The 18,172-nt window shown below is 56.1% G+C and overlaps 1 protein-coding gene across 4 annotated transcripts in view; it reads left to right on the top strand.

Moving 5' to 3' along the window:
• The first annotated feature begins 8,215 nt into the window (after positions 1 to 8,215).
• Positions 8,216 to 18,172, top strand: part of PDPR (pyruvate dehydrogenase phosphatase regulatory subunit) — a 36,840-nt gene continuing 26,883 nt past the window's right edge. Inside the window, exons 1-4 of one of the 4 annotated variants that reach the window (XM_072731487.1) lie at positions 8,236 to 8,458; positions 15,646 to 15,931; positions 16,572 to 16,673; positions 17,081 to 17,214. In XM_072731487.1, the coding sequence (XP_072587588.1) occupies positions 17,154 to 17,214 (61 nt within the window). In that variant the 5' untranslated portion in view covers positions 8,236 to 8,458; positions 15,646 to 15,931; positions 16,572 to 16,673; positions 17,081 to 17,153. Of the gene's footprint in view, positions 8,459 to 8,528; positions 8,963 to 15,645; positions 15,932 to 16,571; positions 16,674 to 17,080; positions 17,215 to 18,172 lie in introns of those variants that run through there. The other 3 variants (XM_072731488.1, XM_072731485.1, XM_072731486.1) reach the window with 3 other exon arrangements.

Here is an 18,172-nt window from a genome sequence, read left to right as displayed (position 1 = left end):
AGTTGCACAATGTATAAATAGGTTGGGAATCATTCCACTTTGCATATATGATGGATGAAATTCTTGGCATGTAAAATATATCCCCATAGAACTGTTTAAAAAAATCAGGGGCTCGTTGATTAGGCATGATTGGCCTAATGGCCAATCTGATTGGCTCAGTTGGTTAGGCCTCAGACTCTTGATTTCAGTTCAGGTCATGATCTCAGGGTTGTGAGATGAGGTCTGCCTCAGGCTCTCCACTGAGATTGGAGATTGCTTAGGATTCTCTCTCTCCATCTCCCTCAGTCCTCCCTGCTGCTACTGCTCTCAGTCTCTCTCTAAAATAAATAAATACGTACATACATACACCAACCAACTAACCAACCAACAAGAAACAGTGGGAAACACCAACTTGTTATTTTTTATTTTATTTTATTATTTTTTAAAGATTTTATTTATTCATGAGACACAGAGAGAGAGAGAGAGAGAGAGAGAGAGAGATGCAGAGACACAGGCAGAGGGAGAAGCAGGCTCCATGCAGGGAGCCTGACGTGGGACTCGATCCCAGGTCTCCAAGATCACGCCCTGGGCCAAAGGCAGGCGCCAAACCACTGAGCCATCCAGGGATCCCCAAAACCAACTTCTTTTATGAGTCCACCATTATATGGATACCAAAACCAGACAGAGATATCACAAGAAAAATATTTAGGGTGAAGAGTACCTATGTCTACCACTTACTTTGAAATGTATCAACAGCAAGATAGATAAATGAACGGGCGTAGGGATGACCAGATGAGCAAAGATGCTTAGTAAAATGGTAGAGTCTAGCTTTAGGTAATTGGGTGTTTACTGCAATTTTTAAAAAAGATTTTATTTATTCACTAGAGACACACACACACAGAGAGAGAGAGAGAGAGAGAGAGAGAGAGGCAGAGACACAGGCAGAGGGAGAAGCAGGCTCCATGCAGGGAGCCCGACATGGGACTCAATCCCAGGTCTCTAGGATCAGGCCCTGGGCTGAAGGTGGTGCTAAACCGCTGAGCCACCCCAGCTGCCCTGTTCACTGTAATTTTCTTTCAACTTTGAAAATCTTTGAAATCTTGAATAATAAAATGGAGAAGGGGAATGAAATCATGGCACATGGCATGGCTCAGCTGCAAATATTTTTTATGAAGTCAAACAATGTAAATAATATTGACTTAGTCCAAAAGGGAAAAGAAAAACAAAGTTTAAACAGTAGATGGCAGGGCGCCTGGGTGGCTCAGTCTGTGGGGCACCCGCTTGATTTTGGCTCAGGTCATGGTCTGGGGTCATGAGATCAAGTCCTGCGTTGGGCTCCATGCTCAGCATGGAGTTGGCTGGAGATTCTCTCTCCCCCTGTCCCTCCACTCCTCCCACCCCCCCCACCTCACTAAAAATAAATTTAAAAATCATTTGAAAAATATAGGTGGGGCAGCCTGGGTGGCTCAGTGGTTTAGCGCTGCCTTCGGCCCAGGGCATGATCCTGGAGACCCAGGATCGAGTCCCGCGACGGGCTCCTTGCGTGAAGCCTGCTTCTCCCTCTGCCTGTCTCTGCCTCTCTCTCTCTCTATGTCTATCGTGAATAAATAAATAAAATCTTTAAAAAGATAAAATAAAAATATAGGTGGCAAGAGGGGGAAGGAGTATGTGTGTGGTGTGAGAGCTACATCATGGTCTAAGTCAGGGGAGGATTTCTGAACTTAGAGTCTGAGAAACAGCAGTAAAAGGGTGGGTGAGGAGATGGACTTAGCACCAGAAGAAAGAGCTGCGAGAGTTGGCCAAGAATCCCAAGGGTGGGCTTGGTCGGGGAACTGCTGTTTACCATCATCAGCCTTGTAGTTTTGCTTGACTTAAAAACTAGTATCCGCGGGGATCCCTGGGTGGTGCAGCGGTTTGGCGCCTGCCTTTGGCCCAGGGCGCGATCCTGGAGACCCGGGATCGAATCCCACGTCAGGCTCCTGGTGCATGGAGCCTGCTTCTCCCTCTGCCTGTGTCTCTACCTCTCTCTCTCTCTCTCTCTCTCTCTCACTATCATAAATAAATAATAATAAAAAATTTAAAAAAAAAAAAAAAAACTAGTATCCGCATTATTCTGATAAAAAATAAACATAAAATTAAAAAATTCAGTCACCAAAAGCATATACTTAAGCTCTTAGAAAAAGAGTAAGACCCAAGGCCTTTGCGTGGTTGGGGGGGCAGGAGACCAGCGTTGCCCAAGGCCGGCTCCCATAGGCCAGGGCTGCTTTTCTGGGGAGGGCTCCTGGGTGCCAGAGGGGTCCCTCACCCTCCAGAGACCCCCAGATCCTGCCTCTGCCTCGGCTGGTGCGGTGGGGCCTGCAGTGGGCAGGAGCCTGAGGCTGCATCCCCCTCTCTTGTTCCTCTTGGTTCCTGGCTGGCTGAGTAGCCGCAGTCTGACACCTGGCACCCCGCCTGGGGGAGGCAAGCAGGTCCCAGCCAGGCAAAGGGAATTTTACATTTGGGACGAGGTGTGGCACCAGGTCATAAGGAGAGTCTGTGCCTCACGCCTGCTGAGGAGAGTATAGGGACCTCACGTTTACAAAGCATTTTGAGAGAAAAAGGTGGAGCCTAGAACAGGCAGGTGTGTCGTCAGGCCCAGACCTCTGCACTAAGGAGGTTTGGAAAGGAGAATGGGCACTTGCTTTTGTTTGTTTGTTTTGGGTTTTCTTTTGAGGTTATTGGAGAGAGAGAGGAGGGAGGGAGGGAGAGCAAGCATGAGCAGGGGAGCGGGGCACAGGGAGAGGGTGAAGCAGATTCCCTGCTGAGCAGGGATGACAATGGAGGGCTCCATCCCAGGACTAAGACAGATGCTCAACCACTGAGCCACCCAGGTGCCCCGGGGTCGTGCTTTCCCATGCTCCATACTTGTTGCCACTGGGATGTCCCTCCCATGATGCTGCCGAATTTCCATTTGAGAAGCTGCAGGAGCAAGAGAGCCTGTCACAAGTGGGGCGTCTCTGTCACAAGTGGGGCATCTCTGCTGTGGTGAGACTCTGGCCAGGAGCCCCCGTGTTGACACTCCCCTCTGTGGCCAGGGGTCCCAGCTGCCTTTGTTCCTCAAGACTGGAGGGAATCGGTCCCTCGCGGTCATGGGCTGGAGAGACTAGACGCAGAGCTTCCCTGGGAGGCTGCTGTGAGGTTCCAAGCCGGAGCCTGTAGGAGCGGAGCTGGGCATCCAAGGACGAAGGTCTCCAGAGGGGAAGCAATGCTGCCCCGAGACTACCCTTGCACTGGAGATCTCGGCATCAACTACTCCTTGGGGCCCCCACCCCGCCTGCCTGCCTGCCTGCAGGTTTCAGACCTGCCAGCCCCCACGGTCGGGTGAGCCAAATCTTTAGATAAATCTCTCTATATATACACATCCTAAAGAACCCGGTCTCTTTCCCGATAGTCTCTATCGGTGATGGGTGACTACTACACACGTGGCTCAGGCAAGGTACCGTCCCAGGGTCATACACCAAGGGTGAGGCGGTGCGGGCATTCGGACCCAGGCCAGGTCTGCTCCAAAGTCATGTTCTTAACCAAACAGGACAATGGCCCTTTCACCTTGGACGTTGAGGGTCCGAGTCAGATGACGCCCCAGATCCAAGTGTCTGAGGGTCCCTAACTCCACGGAGCCTCCCCAGGGGAGCACAGCGGGAGGACTGGGCATGTCCCTCTTTTCAAGGCTGCACGAAGGAGCCTCTCCGCTGCGTCCTGCCCGCCCCCGCCCAAGGGACAGGGGCCGCATGGGTTAGCACCTCTCAGGGGGAGGTTTGATTAGTCTGATTTGGGTTTCTAGCTCATCCAGACCACCTGCACTCCAGATGTAGGCCCCAGAGGCCCCAGGAAACGTGAATTCGTGGGTCACAGCGCCACCTACTGGTCACACAGAGGGCCAAGGGCAGAAACCAAATGCCCGCTGTTCTCTGAGGCCAGGATATTATCCCCATTTTACAGATTGGCAAATAGAACTTTTGCTCGCACCCTCCCCCATTCGTTCCATCATCTGTTAGATGCCAGGCACGATACTAGGTGTTGGGGGCTCAGAGAAGCCAGTTCCTCGGAGGGACTGTTAGAACGAGTCGGGGAGAAAGGCAAAGACAGAGGTGGAAGGAGTAGAGCGGGCACCCCCGAGGGATCCAGGTGTCCTGGGAAGGAAAGGCTCCACCGACGACAGGCTGGTGATGGTGTGCCGAGGTTCAGAAATTCTGGAGGGGTGCCAAGCTGAGTGGAAGGGCCGTGAGGGTCCATTTGATTCTAAATTCAGAATTCTTTCCCAAACACAGAAGGGCAGGTGCCAGGGAGGGCAGCTTAGCGAGCAAATGAGGGGTTTGGCTGAGTGTGGCTTGAAAGCAAGATACGAGACAAGGTGAGCTGCGCACAGGGGCTAAATGGGGCAGGATTCGGGCCGGAGGGTCACTCGCAGTTGGGCCCCAGGGCCACCAAGAACCCTGCTCTGCACACCAAAGAGTGTGAACGGTCTCCCCAACAACTGGGAGTCAGGTGTATGTGCTAAGTCAGCCAGCGAGTAAGATGATTGGACGTAGTTGGAAAGATAATCCTGCAGAGCGAGGATGGGGTGACACGAGAAGCAGGGACATCTTCTCAGAGATGGTCACCAAAGCAAGGGATGCTGGCAAAGCAGAGGCCAGAAGAGACGAGAGATACGGGGACACAGACTTGGTTGTGTGGCCGATGAGCTAGAGGTTCAGGGAGCAGTGAGTGGAGCCACCAGATGGCTCCCTGGTTTTTAGCTCGGTCCACCGTTTGTGGAAGCGAAATAAGAGTAGATGTGCGAGACAAGACGATGAGGGTGTTTAGACGTGTCAGCCTACGGGATCCCCGCATGGAGCTGCTGGAACGTCGGTGAGGTGAGCCGGATAAAGACCAGTGAGTCCAAGCTGCAGCGAGTGGAGAATTCCTCAAGGGGCTGGGGACCGGTGGCATCAATCCGACACGCCTACACTGGCGAAGACCCTCCATTTGCTGCAAGAGGCGGCCCACAAAGCAGCCCAAGACCTGCTGCCTTGCACAAGCATTTCGTCTCATGCTTACGGGCCCGCAGGGGACTGCAGTTAGGCCGGGCAACTGCTTCACGCTGTGGGTCAGTGCACTCGGCTTCGGGTCGAGGTCAGGTCTGTTTCCCGCGTCTCTCATCCTGCGTGACCCTCCACGACACGGTGGCTACACAGGGCGCACCGTCTTCTGATGAAGAGCAGCCCCCAGCAGGGCTAATGGGCATGCACAGTTCGCTTAAGGCCTCGCTGCAGACCCGCACACCATGGCTGCTGCCTGTCTTTCAAAGAAAGGTCTCAGCGTGGCTGAAGCCAACCAAGCTCACAGGACGAGAGCTAGACTCCAGCACGTCCATGCACTGCCGGGTCACCTGGCAGAGGAACGAGGAGCCGCGGATGCCCACGGCCCACAGCCAGTGGAGCTCCTCGCTGGTACGGGCCGTGCTCTGTTCTGTCTCTCTGTCTGCAGCATTGGAGACCCAGCCACCCAGCCCCAAGTCCTCCTGGCCACATGCCTTATGCTACACTGCAAAGACCTTTGGGTTCAGATAGACAACCTCGGCTTCGTTTCCTAGACCGTCACACAAGCCCTGCGATCTTGGAAAAGTCAGCTAACCTCTGAGTCTACATCATCTGCTAAAACCTCACCTCCTAAGACTGTCGTAAAGACCACATGGGATGATGTGTAAGAAAAACCTTGTCCTGCTTAGGAACCAGCAAAAATCCTTTCTAACCCACACACCTCTCAACAACTACCATTTGTCCTCCAGATTCTTTTTCATAAATATTTTATAGATTTTATTTATTTATTCACAAGAGACACAAAGACATAAACAGAGAGGCAGAGACACAGGCAGAGGGAGAAGCAGGCTCCATGCAGGGAGCCCGACGTGGGACTCGATCCCGGGACTTCAGGGTCACACCCTGGGTGGAAGGCAGCGCTAAACCGCTGAGCCCCCGGGGCTCCCCTCCAGATCCTTACACAGTTGTCATGCAGTGGTATCTAGACACAAGAGAAGTTCCTGGAAATCCCCTGGGAAGTAGTGATCAGACTTCCAGCCTTGCTGATTCCAGTTCGCTCAGAGGAGATTGCTTTAGGTGTCCCCGGGTGATTCTAAGGCACCACCGCTGGCATCTACCACACGCTGAGCGCTTAACTGGACTAGTTCGCTGTTTTGTGGGTTAAAGGTTTAGGTGTGTGTCCTCATGGCCTTCAGAAGGAGGAAGGGAGGCTTTCTGTCTCCAGCCAAGCCACCACTGATGGAGGGTGATACGATGCCTGTGTGTGCTGTACCTCGGTGTCCAAATTCCGTTTCACGTTCTGGTAACAGATGCAAATGGTCTTACGTACGATGTTTATCCTTGTGATGGCAAATACATACATAAATGACTAGAGATGAAGAACCTTTCCCAAGTGGACACGGCCAGAGTGATTAAAATGTGTGTTTATTCATTTACAAACCTAGTAGCAGGAAAAGAACATCTTAATTAAAATCGGCTTGATCGAAACAGGGCACGATGTTCCCACTGCGTTCTGGAGTCAGAAACGCTGGTCATTCTGGGTGCCTAAAGTCACAGGGCTGCTGAGAAAGACCCACGCAGGAAAGTGCCTTAGATGTCCTCGGGACCTCGCGCCGACCCTACAGGGGGGTAGAAAGGGGCTGAGGCAACTGCACATTTACTAATGTAAATAAGGAGTTACAGCCCTGTACCCTAATCACGATGGCATTTCCCGTATCCTAAGAGTAGACCGGAGAACAAAGCGTTCACTGTGCTGCTAGAAACCCCTTGATTGAAACAAGCTGCAGAAAGGCCTTTGATCTGGGGACTGGAAGCTATGGGGTGAGGATGGGAACCCTCAGAATGAGTGAAGTTCCTTTGTTTTTGGCCTTCCTGTCTACACCCCCCCAGGGGACTTTCCGGGGCCCTAAGGCCTAAGGCCTGAGACCTCGGCTCCAGGTCTTGGTGTGCAAAGGAAATCCTGGCACAGACCTTTTGAAACAGATGCTAAAAATACCCCCTCCCCACCCCTTGCAATCTCTGTCCCCGAGGGACAGAGAAGCAAGGCAGAGGGTTGCAAAGCTGAGTCCAAGTATGAGGAGAAGGTCCTATGAAGACATGTGTGACGGTCATGGGTTGAGGGAAGAGGGAAAGCTGTGCCGGCCGCTACCCGGGCCCGTCGCCAGCAGGAATCCACGCGTCGACTATCACCGCGTCACCTCGTCACCTCCGCTCCGTGCGGCCCGCGGGCTCCTCCCAGCCCTCAGCCCACAAGCCGCACGGTCACGCCGCCCGGCCGGGGGCCGCCAGGTTTTCTCCCCACACTGCCGCGTCTGGCCATCGGGCCGGACTCCCCAGGAATACACCTCGGATGGGTTCGTCTACTCGCTCTTCTTCGGGCCGGTCGGCGGCCCCAAGCTCTCAGCCCTTAGCTAGAACGCGGAGTCGTTTCTCCAGCACCGAGTCCAGCACGTCCTCTGCGCTCACGGAGCCTCCGGGCTCAGCAGCCAGAACTCGGCGCCGCGGGGTGCGAGTGAAGCGGCGGCTCCGCGGGGAGCCACGTCTGCAGCTCGCGGGCGGCCCGGAGCCCCGCGGCCCGCGCTGGCCCGGCCCTCCCTGGCGCGGGCGCCTCGGCCGAAGGGGGCCACAGGGACGCCAGGGGCCCGCGCGGGGCCGGGGCTCGGATCCCACGGGCGGGAAAGGAGGACGAGGCGCAGCCGGCACGGGCCGCCGTAGCCTGAGCTCGCTGCCCACTCGGGGGCGGGCTGCACGCCGCGCCGGGCCGGGCTCCGAGCGCCGGGGGGGAGCCCGCCCGGCCCACGACTGCGGGGCTGCGGAGGGAGGGCCGGGCCTGCAACCGGCGGGAACGGCCGCGCCCCGCCAGAGCCTCGCCCAGGAGGCGCCGAGCGCCCGCGGGTCCCGCGCGCCCTTCTGCGGGGCGGAAGCGGCAGCGCGCCCGAGGGCAGGGCGAGGCCCCGCGCTCCCCGCTCCCCGGTAGGGCGAGCGGCCCACGGCGGACGTCCCGGCCCCGCCCGTCGGGGTCAAGCGGGCCCGCGGCCCGAGCCCCAGCCCCCGCCCCCGCCGCCACACCCAGCGCCGGACCCGCGCGGCGGCCCAGGGCGGCCCGGAGCCCCGGGGCGGGGCCTCGCGAGACCCAAACAAGCCCCACGTGGCAGGGGCGGGGCCGCCTCGGGGACGTCACGGCGCGCGCGTGCGCGGCAGCGACGGCCAGGCGCCGGCGTACCCTTGCTGGGGGCCGTAAAGCGCGGAAGGTCGCGGTCCCGGGCTTCCCCGGAACTTTTTACTCCCTCCGCCCCGCCCCCTTCGCTACCTCCTCAGCCCCGGTTCTGGCGCCGGGACCGCTCCCGGCAACTGCTGTGGCTGCTGCCCCGCTGCCGCCGGGGCTTGTGGTGCGGCCCGCGGAGCCCGCCGGGGCCCGTGAGGTGAGGACACGGCGGCGGGGCCGCTCCGGCCTCCGCTCCGCGCGCGTCTCAGCGGCCCCCTTTCCGCTCCGGGCTCCCGGGGGGGGGGGGGTGTCCCGGCCGCCCCGGGTCGCGTCGCTTGCGCCAGCTCGCCTCGGCCTCGGGCGTCCGGGCCGACAGGGGTCCGCCCCGTTTCTCCCGTCCGGCCGCGGCGTCCCGGGCCTGGGGAACCCGTGCCCGGCTGCCCGGGCCTGCGCAGCGGCTCCTCCGGGCGTCCGCGGCGACCTCGCCGGGGCCCCCGGCCTCGGGTTGCGCGGCCCCTCGCGCGGACGAGGCGGGTCTCGCCGGGGCTGTGTCCCCTGCGGGTGCAGTCGCTTCCCGCCTGGAGACGCGCGCCCCGCCGGTGCTTCCCGGATCGGCGGACGGCTGCGGAGAGCGGCGGCCGCGTTCCCGGGAGAAGCGTAGGCCGGGCAGGGAGCCGTGTTCGCGACGCGTGACCACTCGGGGCCGGCGTGAAGGACACAGGTCAGCGCCGGGACCTTCGAGTGCGTTTGCCGGGGCGTGGAAGCCCGACGTCCGGGGGAGGGGAGCCGGGCCACGGGGCACACTTGGCCGGCGCTGGGCATTTGCGTGAAGTTCCTCAACTTGCCCGATCACCTGGGGGCACTTGTTGGGGATTACACACCAGGACCAGTAGGGTCAGGCTCTCCAGAGACGCAGCCTGGGCTAGAGACGTGCCAGGTGGCTCTTAGGCTGAGGCAGGTGGGGGGAATGTTGATCGACCCCCACTCACCGGGCCCCCTGGTCCCCAGCGGCCCGTTCGCACACACGCGGTGACCATGCAGAGGAACAAGTCCGAGGGCCTTGGAGCTGTGCTCTGGCCCTTGTTGTGCGCGGATGTGAGCGTACCTAGTCCCCATACGGAGGTTGCTGGGCAGGTGTTTTTCTTCTTAGTAGAAAGCGTTGTGGGGTCATCTTAGTTTTAAAAAGGTGTAGTGTGTTTTAGGGGTGCCTGGCTTGTTCAGTCGGAAGAGCACGTGACTCTTGCTCGTTAGTTGGAGTGGTGTAGAGGTTACTTAAATAGAACCTAAGGTAGGTGCGCGCCGCACACAAGCGTCCCTAGAAGGTGCTGTAAAGCCGGTAGCATCTTTTATTTCTCTGTCTTTGCCATTTTCAATTTCTTCTCTACTGGCTTTTTCCCGCCTCTGCTTGCAAGCTTTGCTTTGGTTTTGCTGCCAAACCTACAGGGATACTCTGGTGCCTTCCTTCTTTGTTTATCCACTTAAAATTCTCTTTTGTTCTTGTTTGCCCTCACCACTTCGGTGACTCTCTGAAGGTCACGATGCACACGAGGTCAGGAATCCTCTCCTCGGTTCTTATCACCAGAGGCTTTTTAACATAGTTTCTTCCATCTGGAACCTCATCTGTCATCATGCTGCTTCTGGGACTTTTGCAGTTCCTTTTATCCTGCCAGGGGGTGTGCCTGGTGGTTCTGTCCTCACAACCACCTTTTCTTTATTCATCTGATCTTATTTGAAGGGTAGCAGGGAGGAACGTTCTAGGGTAGATTCGGTGGTGCTGGCCTGGCAAGGTTTGACTGCCGGCTCTGCCACTCACTGGCCTTCGAGAATCATGGATGCAGTACTTCTCTGTGTCTCAGCTTCTGGGAGTGTAGAAAGGAAGTTCTGATATCTGCCTCCTAGGATTGTGAGGCTTGAGTCAGCTGTACACACGAAGCAGCATCTAGCAAGCCGATGGTAACTGCCTGTGAAAATAGTACCATTTTCTTTTTAAAAATGCTTTCACGTGATTTAGATATCCCGTCAAATCTGAGGGCCTGGCCTTGAGACCGCCGAGTCCTCATTGAGCTTTTTCCCCTGTCGTGCATTCTGTCCATTCATCTACGTGTATTTCCTGGGTGCCTACCCTGAATGCTGGGAAAATCATGCTATAGTTGGTCTGGGCTCCCAGAGAGCTCCATTACAATAGGAGCTAGAAAGTACCACTGACTGGGTGCTTCTTAGGTGCCAGGCGCCGTGTTGTTCCTTATTGTCAGATGGAGTGTCTGCAGCAGGTGTGCGAGGTAGGTAGTCCTAGCTCACTTTCTGGATGAGGAGCCCAAAGGCCAGAAACGGTCTGACTTGCTGAAAGTCCTAGAGCCAATGAGAGGTGGGGGAGGTTTTCAGACCCACAGCTGTCTGCCTCAGGAGCCTGCGTGGTCAGCTGGGTTGTTGCGCTGCTTCCCTGAGTGGCGAACAGACCACGAGAGAGCCCGGGAAGCTCTGTGCTGGGAGAGGTGCGGGTGATAGGGGAGAATGTGGAGGCGTCACCCGCCTCAGCACTGGGGGAGAGGAGGTCTGATCCGGTGTCAAACAGGCTGAGAGCTGAGGGGGTGACCTTCGTTTGAGGGTCGGGGGGAGTGGCAGGAACTAGACTACTTGGTTAGAGGAACAGTGTGCCCAGAATCCTGTGCCGTTTGAGGAATTGATTACAAGTAGTTCAGTCTGGAGAGAGAGAGAGACCGAGACCGACCGACCAGAGACGACAAGTGAGCCAGATGGTGAAGCATCCTGCACTTCCTGTTAAGGAGATGGCCTTTTCCTGAGGACATCAGAGGGTCATTGAAGAGTTTGAAGCAAGGGCGTGAAGCAAGATTTTCACTTGAGTGAAGCAAGATTTTCACTTGAAAAGACCGGCTCAGAGTCCTGTCAGGATTGTGGGGGGTGGGGAGGAGAACGGTGGGCAGAAGCCCCGTCAGGAAGCTTCTGCAGTAATCTGAGCAGGGGCGGCGGCCTGCACTCTAGCTGCGATGGGGATGAGAGAAGTGTAGCGTGTGGAAGCGTTGCTCCTTGCTGGCGGGCTGCGTGGAGGAGATGAGAACCCTTGGTATTACCCAGGGTTCCCGTATATGGTGTCGCTGGGGACGCAGGAGTGGAGCAGGTTTGGAGATTGAGGAGGATGGGTGTCCCTGTTGGATGTGCTCAGTTTGACCTCCGGGAACCCAAGTGGGCACGCCGGCCGGGGTTCAACTAGAGGCGGGGCCAAGCGTCACGGTAGGCAGTGAAGTCACCCTGGAGAGTAGCGGACCGAGGGGAGAGGCTACTCCCGGAGCACCCCGAGGGACATGGAGTCGGAAGGTCGGGCCGGGGAGAGAGGCCGGCGAAGACGTGACCAGGGGGCAGCAGGAGTCCAAATAAAACGGGGCAAGAGGGTGTGAGTAGCAGGAGCAATAGGCGCTATGCAGTGCTGCGGACAGGATGCGAGGTGAGGCCCGTGGCCCCGCAAGTTGGCAGCATGAGCAATCTTGGGGAGAGCCGTGTTCCTGGCTGGGCGGGACAGAAGCCCCAGCCGCTTTGGGTTCAGGACAGACTGGAAAGGGGGAAAGTGACAATAATACATGAAGCCCTTTCCTTAATGTATTTGTCAAGTGGATTATCACCTGATCTCACTCATTTGTGGAGTGTAGGAAAAAAACAGAGAATCATAGGGAAAGAGAGGAAAAAATAAAGATGAAATCAGAGAGGGAGACAAACCATAAGAGAGGCTGAATCGTGGGAAACGAACTGAGGGTCGCTAGAGGGGAGAGAGGTGGGGGGACGGGGCCCCTGGGTGATGGGCATTAAGGAGGACATGTGATGAGCACTGGGTGTTCTATAAGACTGATGAGAATCGCTGGCTTCTATCTCTGAAACCAATAAGCAGTACATGTTAACTCATTGAATTTGAATTAAAAAAACAGAAACAATATTTGTCGAGTGAAAAGACGGGTTGTGAGATCACATTAAGAGTCAGTTCTGGCATGATCTCCGGCCACTGCAGTCACTAAGGAGTAAGGAAAGGTCACAAGACAGGTGGAGACACTTAGGTGGACATCTGGATAGCTCATTGGGACTGGTCGTTTTCTATGAAGGGAAAGCGCTTTTTTTTTTTTTTTTTTTTTTTTAAGATTTTCTTTATTTATTTGACAGAGAGAGAGCGAGCACACAAGCAGGGGCAAGCAGCACAGGGAGAGGGAGCAGTGGGATCCCCACCGAGCAGGGAGCCTGATGTGGCGTTCAGTCCCAGGACCCCGGGATCATGACCTGAGCCAAAGGCAGATGCTTAACCGACTGAGCCACTCATGTGCCCCTTAAGATTTTATTTATTTATTTGAGGGACAGAGTGCACGGCTGTGAGCAGAAGGGGCAGAGGGAGAGAGAGAATCCCGCCGTGGGGCTCGATTCCACGACACCCAGACCATGACCTGGGCCAAAACCCAGAGTTGGACGCTCAACTGACTGAGCCACCCAGGTGCCCTGACGGGAAATCATAATCTCCTATGTTTGTGTGTGTGTGTGTGTGTGTGTGTGTGTGTGTGTGTTTTCTCTCTCTCTCTCTCTCTTTTTTTTTTTTTTTTTTTTGCCAAGACCATAATTTTTATAATTCAGAATTTTTAAAATTAAAAATCATTCTTCGAAGACCGTTACGGAGCTTTTGTTCCATTTCTGAAATTGGTTGGGAGGACTCAAGCATATGAAAATGCTGAGGGTCAGAGGGGAACCCCGAAGGTACGTGAAAGAGGAGCTGGCTTGACAAAGCTGGGCTCAGGGGAAGGAGGGAGAGGTTTCTGGGCTACTTGTGCGGGCGTGAACTTTTGACCCTCTGAGGGAAGGAGAGATGGTTAGATGGTTAGAGATGCAAGTGGGATGATGGGTAGAGTTTCGGGGGGGAGATGAGATGGGTTATGTGCATGGGAGGAAGGAGGAAAGGAGGCCGGGTCTGAGGTTGGGAGAGGAACAGCGTGGTGGGTTCAGATCTGCCTGTGGCCGAACCCTTGGTGGCCCGAGGCTAGGTAGGGGTGCCTGCTGGCCAGAGCCAGGAAGGAGCAGGGTCCTGTGAGGGGAGGAGAAGGAGGATGCCCGCCTTCCCTCCTGATGGTGAGTGCGGTGGGCCGGGGCTGGCCCTGTGGCGGCTTCTGTTTGAGACAGCTGGACAGGGACGGGGGTGGGGGTGGGGGTGGGGGTGGCGTGAGGCCTGGTGACTGCCTCAGGTAGCCCAGTAGTCAGCCCTGGTTGGATGGGGTTTGTCTCGGGACCCGAGTGGGCCTGCTTGGTCTCCTTCTGAGATCCTGTGTGGTGGACGGGCACCCGGGCCTTGGCCTTGGGCTAGTTGGGCTGTTCGGGGCCCACCGTGGGTGCCGGCCTGGGAGTGGCATGCTGCTGGGCGCCCTGCGTGCCAGGGCTCTGCTCTGGAGTCTCTCTTTTCCCAAGCTCGGTGACCCTGCCATCTCCAGGCAGGTCTGACTACAGTTTCTGGAACTTTGGACAGGCCTCCGTTTTGCCGGGAGAACAGTTCTCCCCGGTGGCCCGATCCTGTACCCTCTCCTTTCTCTGCCTTACAGTGTTGATTGTCTCATAGACACGTGGGCAGGGTCCCAGCCTGTGACACCCGAGGGTGCGTGAGAAGCCCACCTCGCCTGACCCTCCCCTGCTTCTGGGAAGAGGCCTGATGGACCTTGAGTCCCCAGCCCGGGGCCTGTGCAGACCCGGGGCCCACCGTCCCTCACGGTGGCTTTGGGTCCTTTCTCTCTCTTTTCTCTTCCAGGACCTCATTCTTTGTCCCCACCTCTCCTTCCTCCTCACCCCTGCCCTTCCCACCAGTAGTGAAACAATGTCCAGGGCCTGAGCCTTTATCAGCAAAGAGTCTTGCTCTGCTCCCATTCTTTCCTGCTCTGGCTGGTTTTTCTGCTCCCTTCAGAGCAGGATGTGAAGGAGCAGTCTGCGCTCCCTCACCTCCTCACCCTGGAGCTTGCCCTGTCCGCATTTCATCCGGAACACTCTCCTGCAAAGGTTGTTCTTTTTGAGGACATCAAGGGCCTCTGTTGTCAAGTCCCAGTGGAACTAGGCCATCTTGCTGCACCCCTGGGCACCCCCAGTAGTGAACCGCTTCCTGAAACCCTTTTCTCTCTTGGCTTCCGTGACCCTCTGCCCAGTTCTCTTTCTGCTTCGCAGCGGCTCCTTCTCCGTCTCTTGAACCCCTTGTGTTTGTCTGGACGCTCTGTGAGTCTGCCCGGTACTTTGCTTCTCTTTCCAAGCTGTGTCTGCTGGGGAGCCTCAGGGTTCTTCTTGTTGCCCGGCATGAACGGGTCTCCACATACCCCATGTGGTCCCCAAGCTTCAGGCCTGCATGTCTAGCTGCTGCTTGGCCTTTCCCCGCAGAAGCCCGCGAGGCGACCTGCCTTGACACCTCAGAGGGGGACGTTTGCTTGTCTGCGCATGCGTACCTGTGCCCTCCTCGGCCTCCCTCCCCAACCCTGGTCCTTCACACTGTAGTCCCTGGCACCAGTTACTTAACCCAGAAACCCCGCCGCCGTCCTTGTTTCTCCCCTCGCCCCATTTTATCATCCCGTTTGTCGAGTCCTGTTGTTTCACCTCGAAAATAATCCAGTCGTGGCTCTGACTTCACCGCCACCGTCCTGCTGGGAGCCCCCGGGCCCTCCCCCTAGGACTGCGCTGTAGCTTCCTAGCCCTGCTTTCCCTCCGGTCGTGGGGTCCGCTCCCGCCCTGGAGCCTGACTGATCTTGGACAGGCATACCCGGTCATGCCATTCTCTGCTTTAGTATCTTCCTCTGCACTCGGAGCAAAACCCCCGCTCGTCACGATGGCGTCCAAGCGCCGTGTGTCGTTGCTTTCTGCCTGCCTCTCCAGCCTCGGCTTGGGTCATGTCCGCCTCGCTCATGGTGCTGTGGGCCCACCGGCCTCCCTTCTGTGCCCGGACTCCTCGGGGTCGGCCTCACCTCAGGGCCTTGGCACGTGCGTGGGCCTCTGTCTGGGAGACCATACAGCTGGTTCTTGTTCACCGTCAGGTGGCTTTTCCAAGGTCACCTTCTCCCGAGCATCCTGTCTTACAGGTGCCTTCAGTTATTCCAGCACATTGGCCTCGGTCCTCGGTTTATGTGTGCAGGGGCCGCCCCCGCCGTCGGCACCCTCTCCCACACTCACCCCCCGCCCCCACGCCTCTGTGTCTCTGACGAAAGTCGCATAGAGGCGAGGACCTCCTCCCTGTTGTCCACTGCTGGGTGTACAGCTAGTGAAGCGTCTGGAAGTGCGCAGATGCCTCAGACACGCGCCGAAAGCACGATTGTCTTCCTTTGTTGCTTCTTTCCGTTTCCCCATTAATCCCGTGCGTCGAGTACAGCGGGATAAGATCTGGTTGCTCTCTCCATCTAGTGTGAATGCCGGGGATCTCCCTAGGCAGGTGAGAGCACGTCTCCCAGCCGCCGACGGACGTGATGTTCCACCGGTTGCTGTCGGTGGTCCGAAGACAAAGGACCGGCCGAGGATGGCAGAACTGGTCGTCGGGGAGAAGCGGCGCGTCTGCTGCCGAGGCGCATTCTGTCGCCCTGCCTGCCCAGGCGCATGTCGTCATCTGCGGCGGGGGAATCATGGGCACATCCGTGGCCTATCACCTCTCCAAGATGGGGTGGAAGGATATTGTCCTTTTGGAGCAGGGCAGGTAAGGACCTGAGGGCACGCGGCTCGGGGCTCCCCTCATCCCCCCCACCCCCCACGTTGTCCTGCCAGTAGCTAACCTGACTGATGATTGGCGCTAAGTAGCCTGAGAAGAACCACAGAGAGCGAGATCTCCTGTCCGCGGTTTCGGAGTATGTGATACCCCCATTTTCTGGCTTTGGGAGAGGTGGCAGGTTCCGACCTGCCAAGTATCCAGAAAGGGTGTGTTTCATTTCAGGGTCACGGCACGCCATACCCTCTTGTCCTCTTTGCTGTTGTCACACAGCAACAGAAACCCTCAAGAGCCTCCTCTGTGAGCCCAAATGAAATCGGCTACGTCCCGCCTGATTTCTGTTCCCTTTTGTCCTTGAATCCGCTTCTTTTAGAGCCACGGTAGATTTACAGGACAAATGGGAAGGCGGTGCGGCGCTCCCGTATGCCTCAGCCCCGTGCGCACCTCGGTGAACATCTGAGGCTGGGATCGCCGTTAAATATAACGAGTCAGTGTGGATGCCTTTTTATTAACTGAAGTTCATACTTTGTCCCAAGTTGTTTCACTCTTCCCCTAATGCCCCTCTTCTGTTCTATTGCCTACCAGAAATTGGATGACCTTTAACCCGTCTGTTGTATTTATTTCTGAATAGGCAATACATTTACACGATTCAGATTGAAAAGTGTAAAAGAGTGTACAGGGAAAAGTCTGCCTCCCATCCCTGACTTCTAGCTGGAAGTTCCCCTCGCTGGAGGCAAGTTAAGTTCCTTGTGTATCGTTCCAGATAGTCCCCATGTACATGAGCAGATCTGTATGGGTCAGTTTGTATATGTGTGCCTGGGTATTTGTTTTATTATTTTTTTCTCTTTTTTTATACGAGTTAGTAGCATACCTCAAACAGTGTCGCCCCGCCCTTGCTTTTTCATTAGGATTGTTCCATAGTGTTGCATAAAAGCTTCCTCTCGTTCCTTTTTTTATGGCTGTGTAGAGCGTCCCAGGGTAGAGGGGAACTCCAGACTGTTCGATCCCGCTCATGTCAGTGGATATGTAGGTTGCTTCCATCTTTCGATATTACAGACAATGCCGTAATGAGGATCTTTGAACTAGTTGTGCTCATAGGTGTGGGAGTCTACCTAATAGTGTCCTGGATGCCTCCTGCAGGCTGGCTGCTGGCTCTACGAGGTTCTGTGCTGGCATCCTGAGCACCGCCAGGCACTTGTCCATCGAGCAGAAGATGGCAGACTATTCCAACAAACTCTACCAGCAGTTAGAGCAAGAAACGGGCATCCAGACAGGTAAGCAGGTAGTCCCCCGCTTACCGGTCTGCCTGTGCCCAGAGTCTGGCACTCAGTACTTGACGTGGCCCGACACCACGTTTGCCTGGAGATTCGGTGGTTAAGGCCTGTGCGTGAGCCTGGGCTGTGCCGCTCACTGTGGTCTTACCTTGGGCAAGTCTGTTAGCGTGTTGAGCTGTCTCCAGCACCCCTGCCCATCAGTCGAGGGCATTCTGTCCTCGTCCCAGATACTGCCCAGAGCCTGTAGTTCTTAGGATCTTGAGGGTTTCCTGGCCCATTTCCTATTCTTTCACTCCCTGGAGCACATACAGTAAGTGGCCACGTTTGGCTCCTGAACGAAGAAGCCGAGGAAATACTTCCGTTTCGGTGCTTGATGGTGAAATCGTGGTGTTTTCACCAGTTGCTCTTAAGGCTGCTTCTGACTAAGAAGCTTAAACGTAGGTTACTCCTTTATGTGTGTCATTAAGGGAAAGGAAACCCAGGGAATCGTGAGCTAAGTAGGACTGGAGCAAGTAGAATGGGAAGGCCCAGCCACGGGATGGTCCCGCACGATCTCAAGTTAGGAGCCTGTCTGTCAGCGTGTGTCAGGGGATGGATTGGCCGGAAGCCCAGGGTCGAGCCGAGCATCGTGGCTGATGAGAAACTGTTTGGTGGCCACGGGAATTGTCCTGAGGGAGTAGCAGGGCCTAGTGATGAAATTCAGGATGCTCGTCTACGTCAGCATTGCTCTTTTGAAGACCTGCATGATTCAGATCACAGATAAGTCTAGACCCCATCCTGACAAGGAACAGTAAAGCGGCTCTGCCATGTGACCCCAGTGTAAGCACAGTTTGCGGTTTCCTTTGCTGGCCGACTTAGAAATTATGTGACCCGTGATAGAGTTTTCATTGGGAAGGTGAGATTTGAATTATTATAAAGTTTGATGACGGACTAAGGCTTTGTGGCATTTCCCTTTCGT

Source organism: Vulpes vulpes, chromosome 12 (genome assembly GCF_048418805.1).
Source record: "Vulpes vulpes isolate BD-2025 chromosome 12, VulVul3, whole genome shotgun sequence".
In the NCBI taxonomy this organism is placed as follows: domain Eukaryota; kingdom Metazoa; phylum Chordata; class Mammalia; order Carnivora; family Canidae; genus Vulpes; species Vulpes vulpes.
Note: the sequence above shows the minus strand (reverse complement) of the source record. Positions and strands in the feature narration are given on the sequence as shown.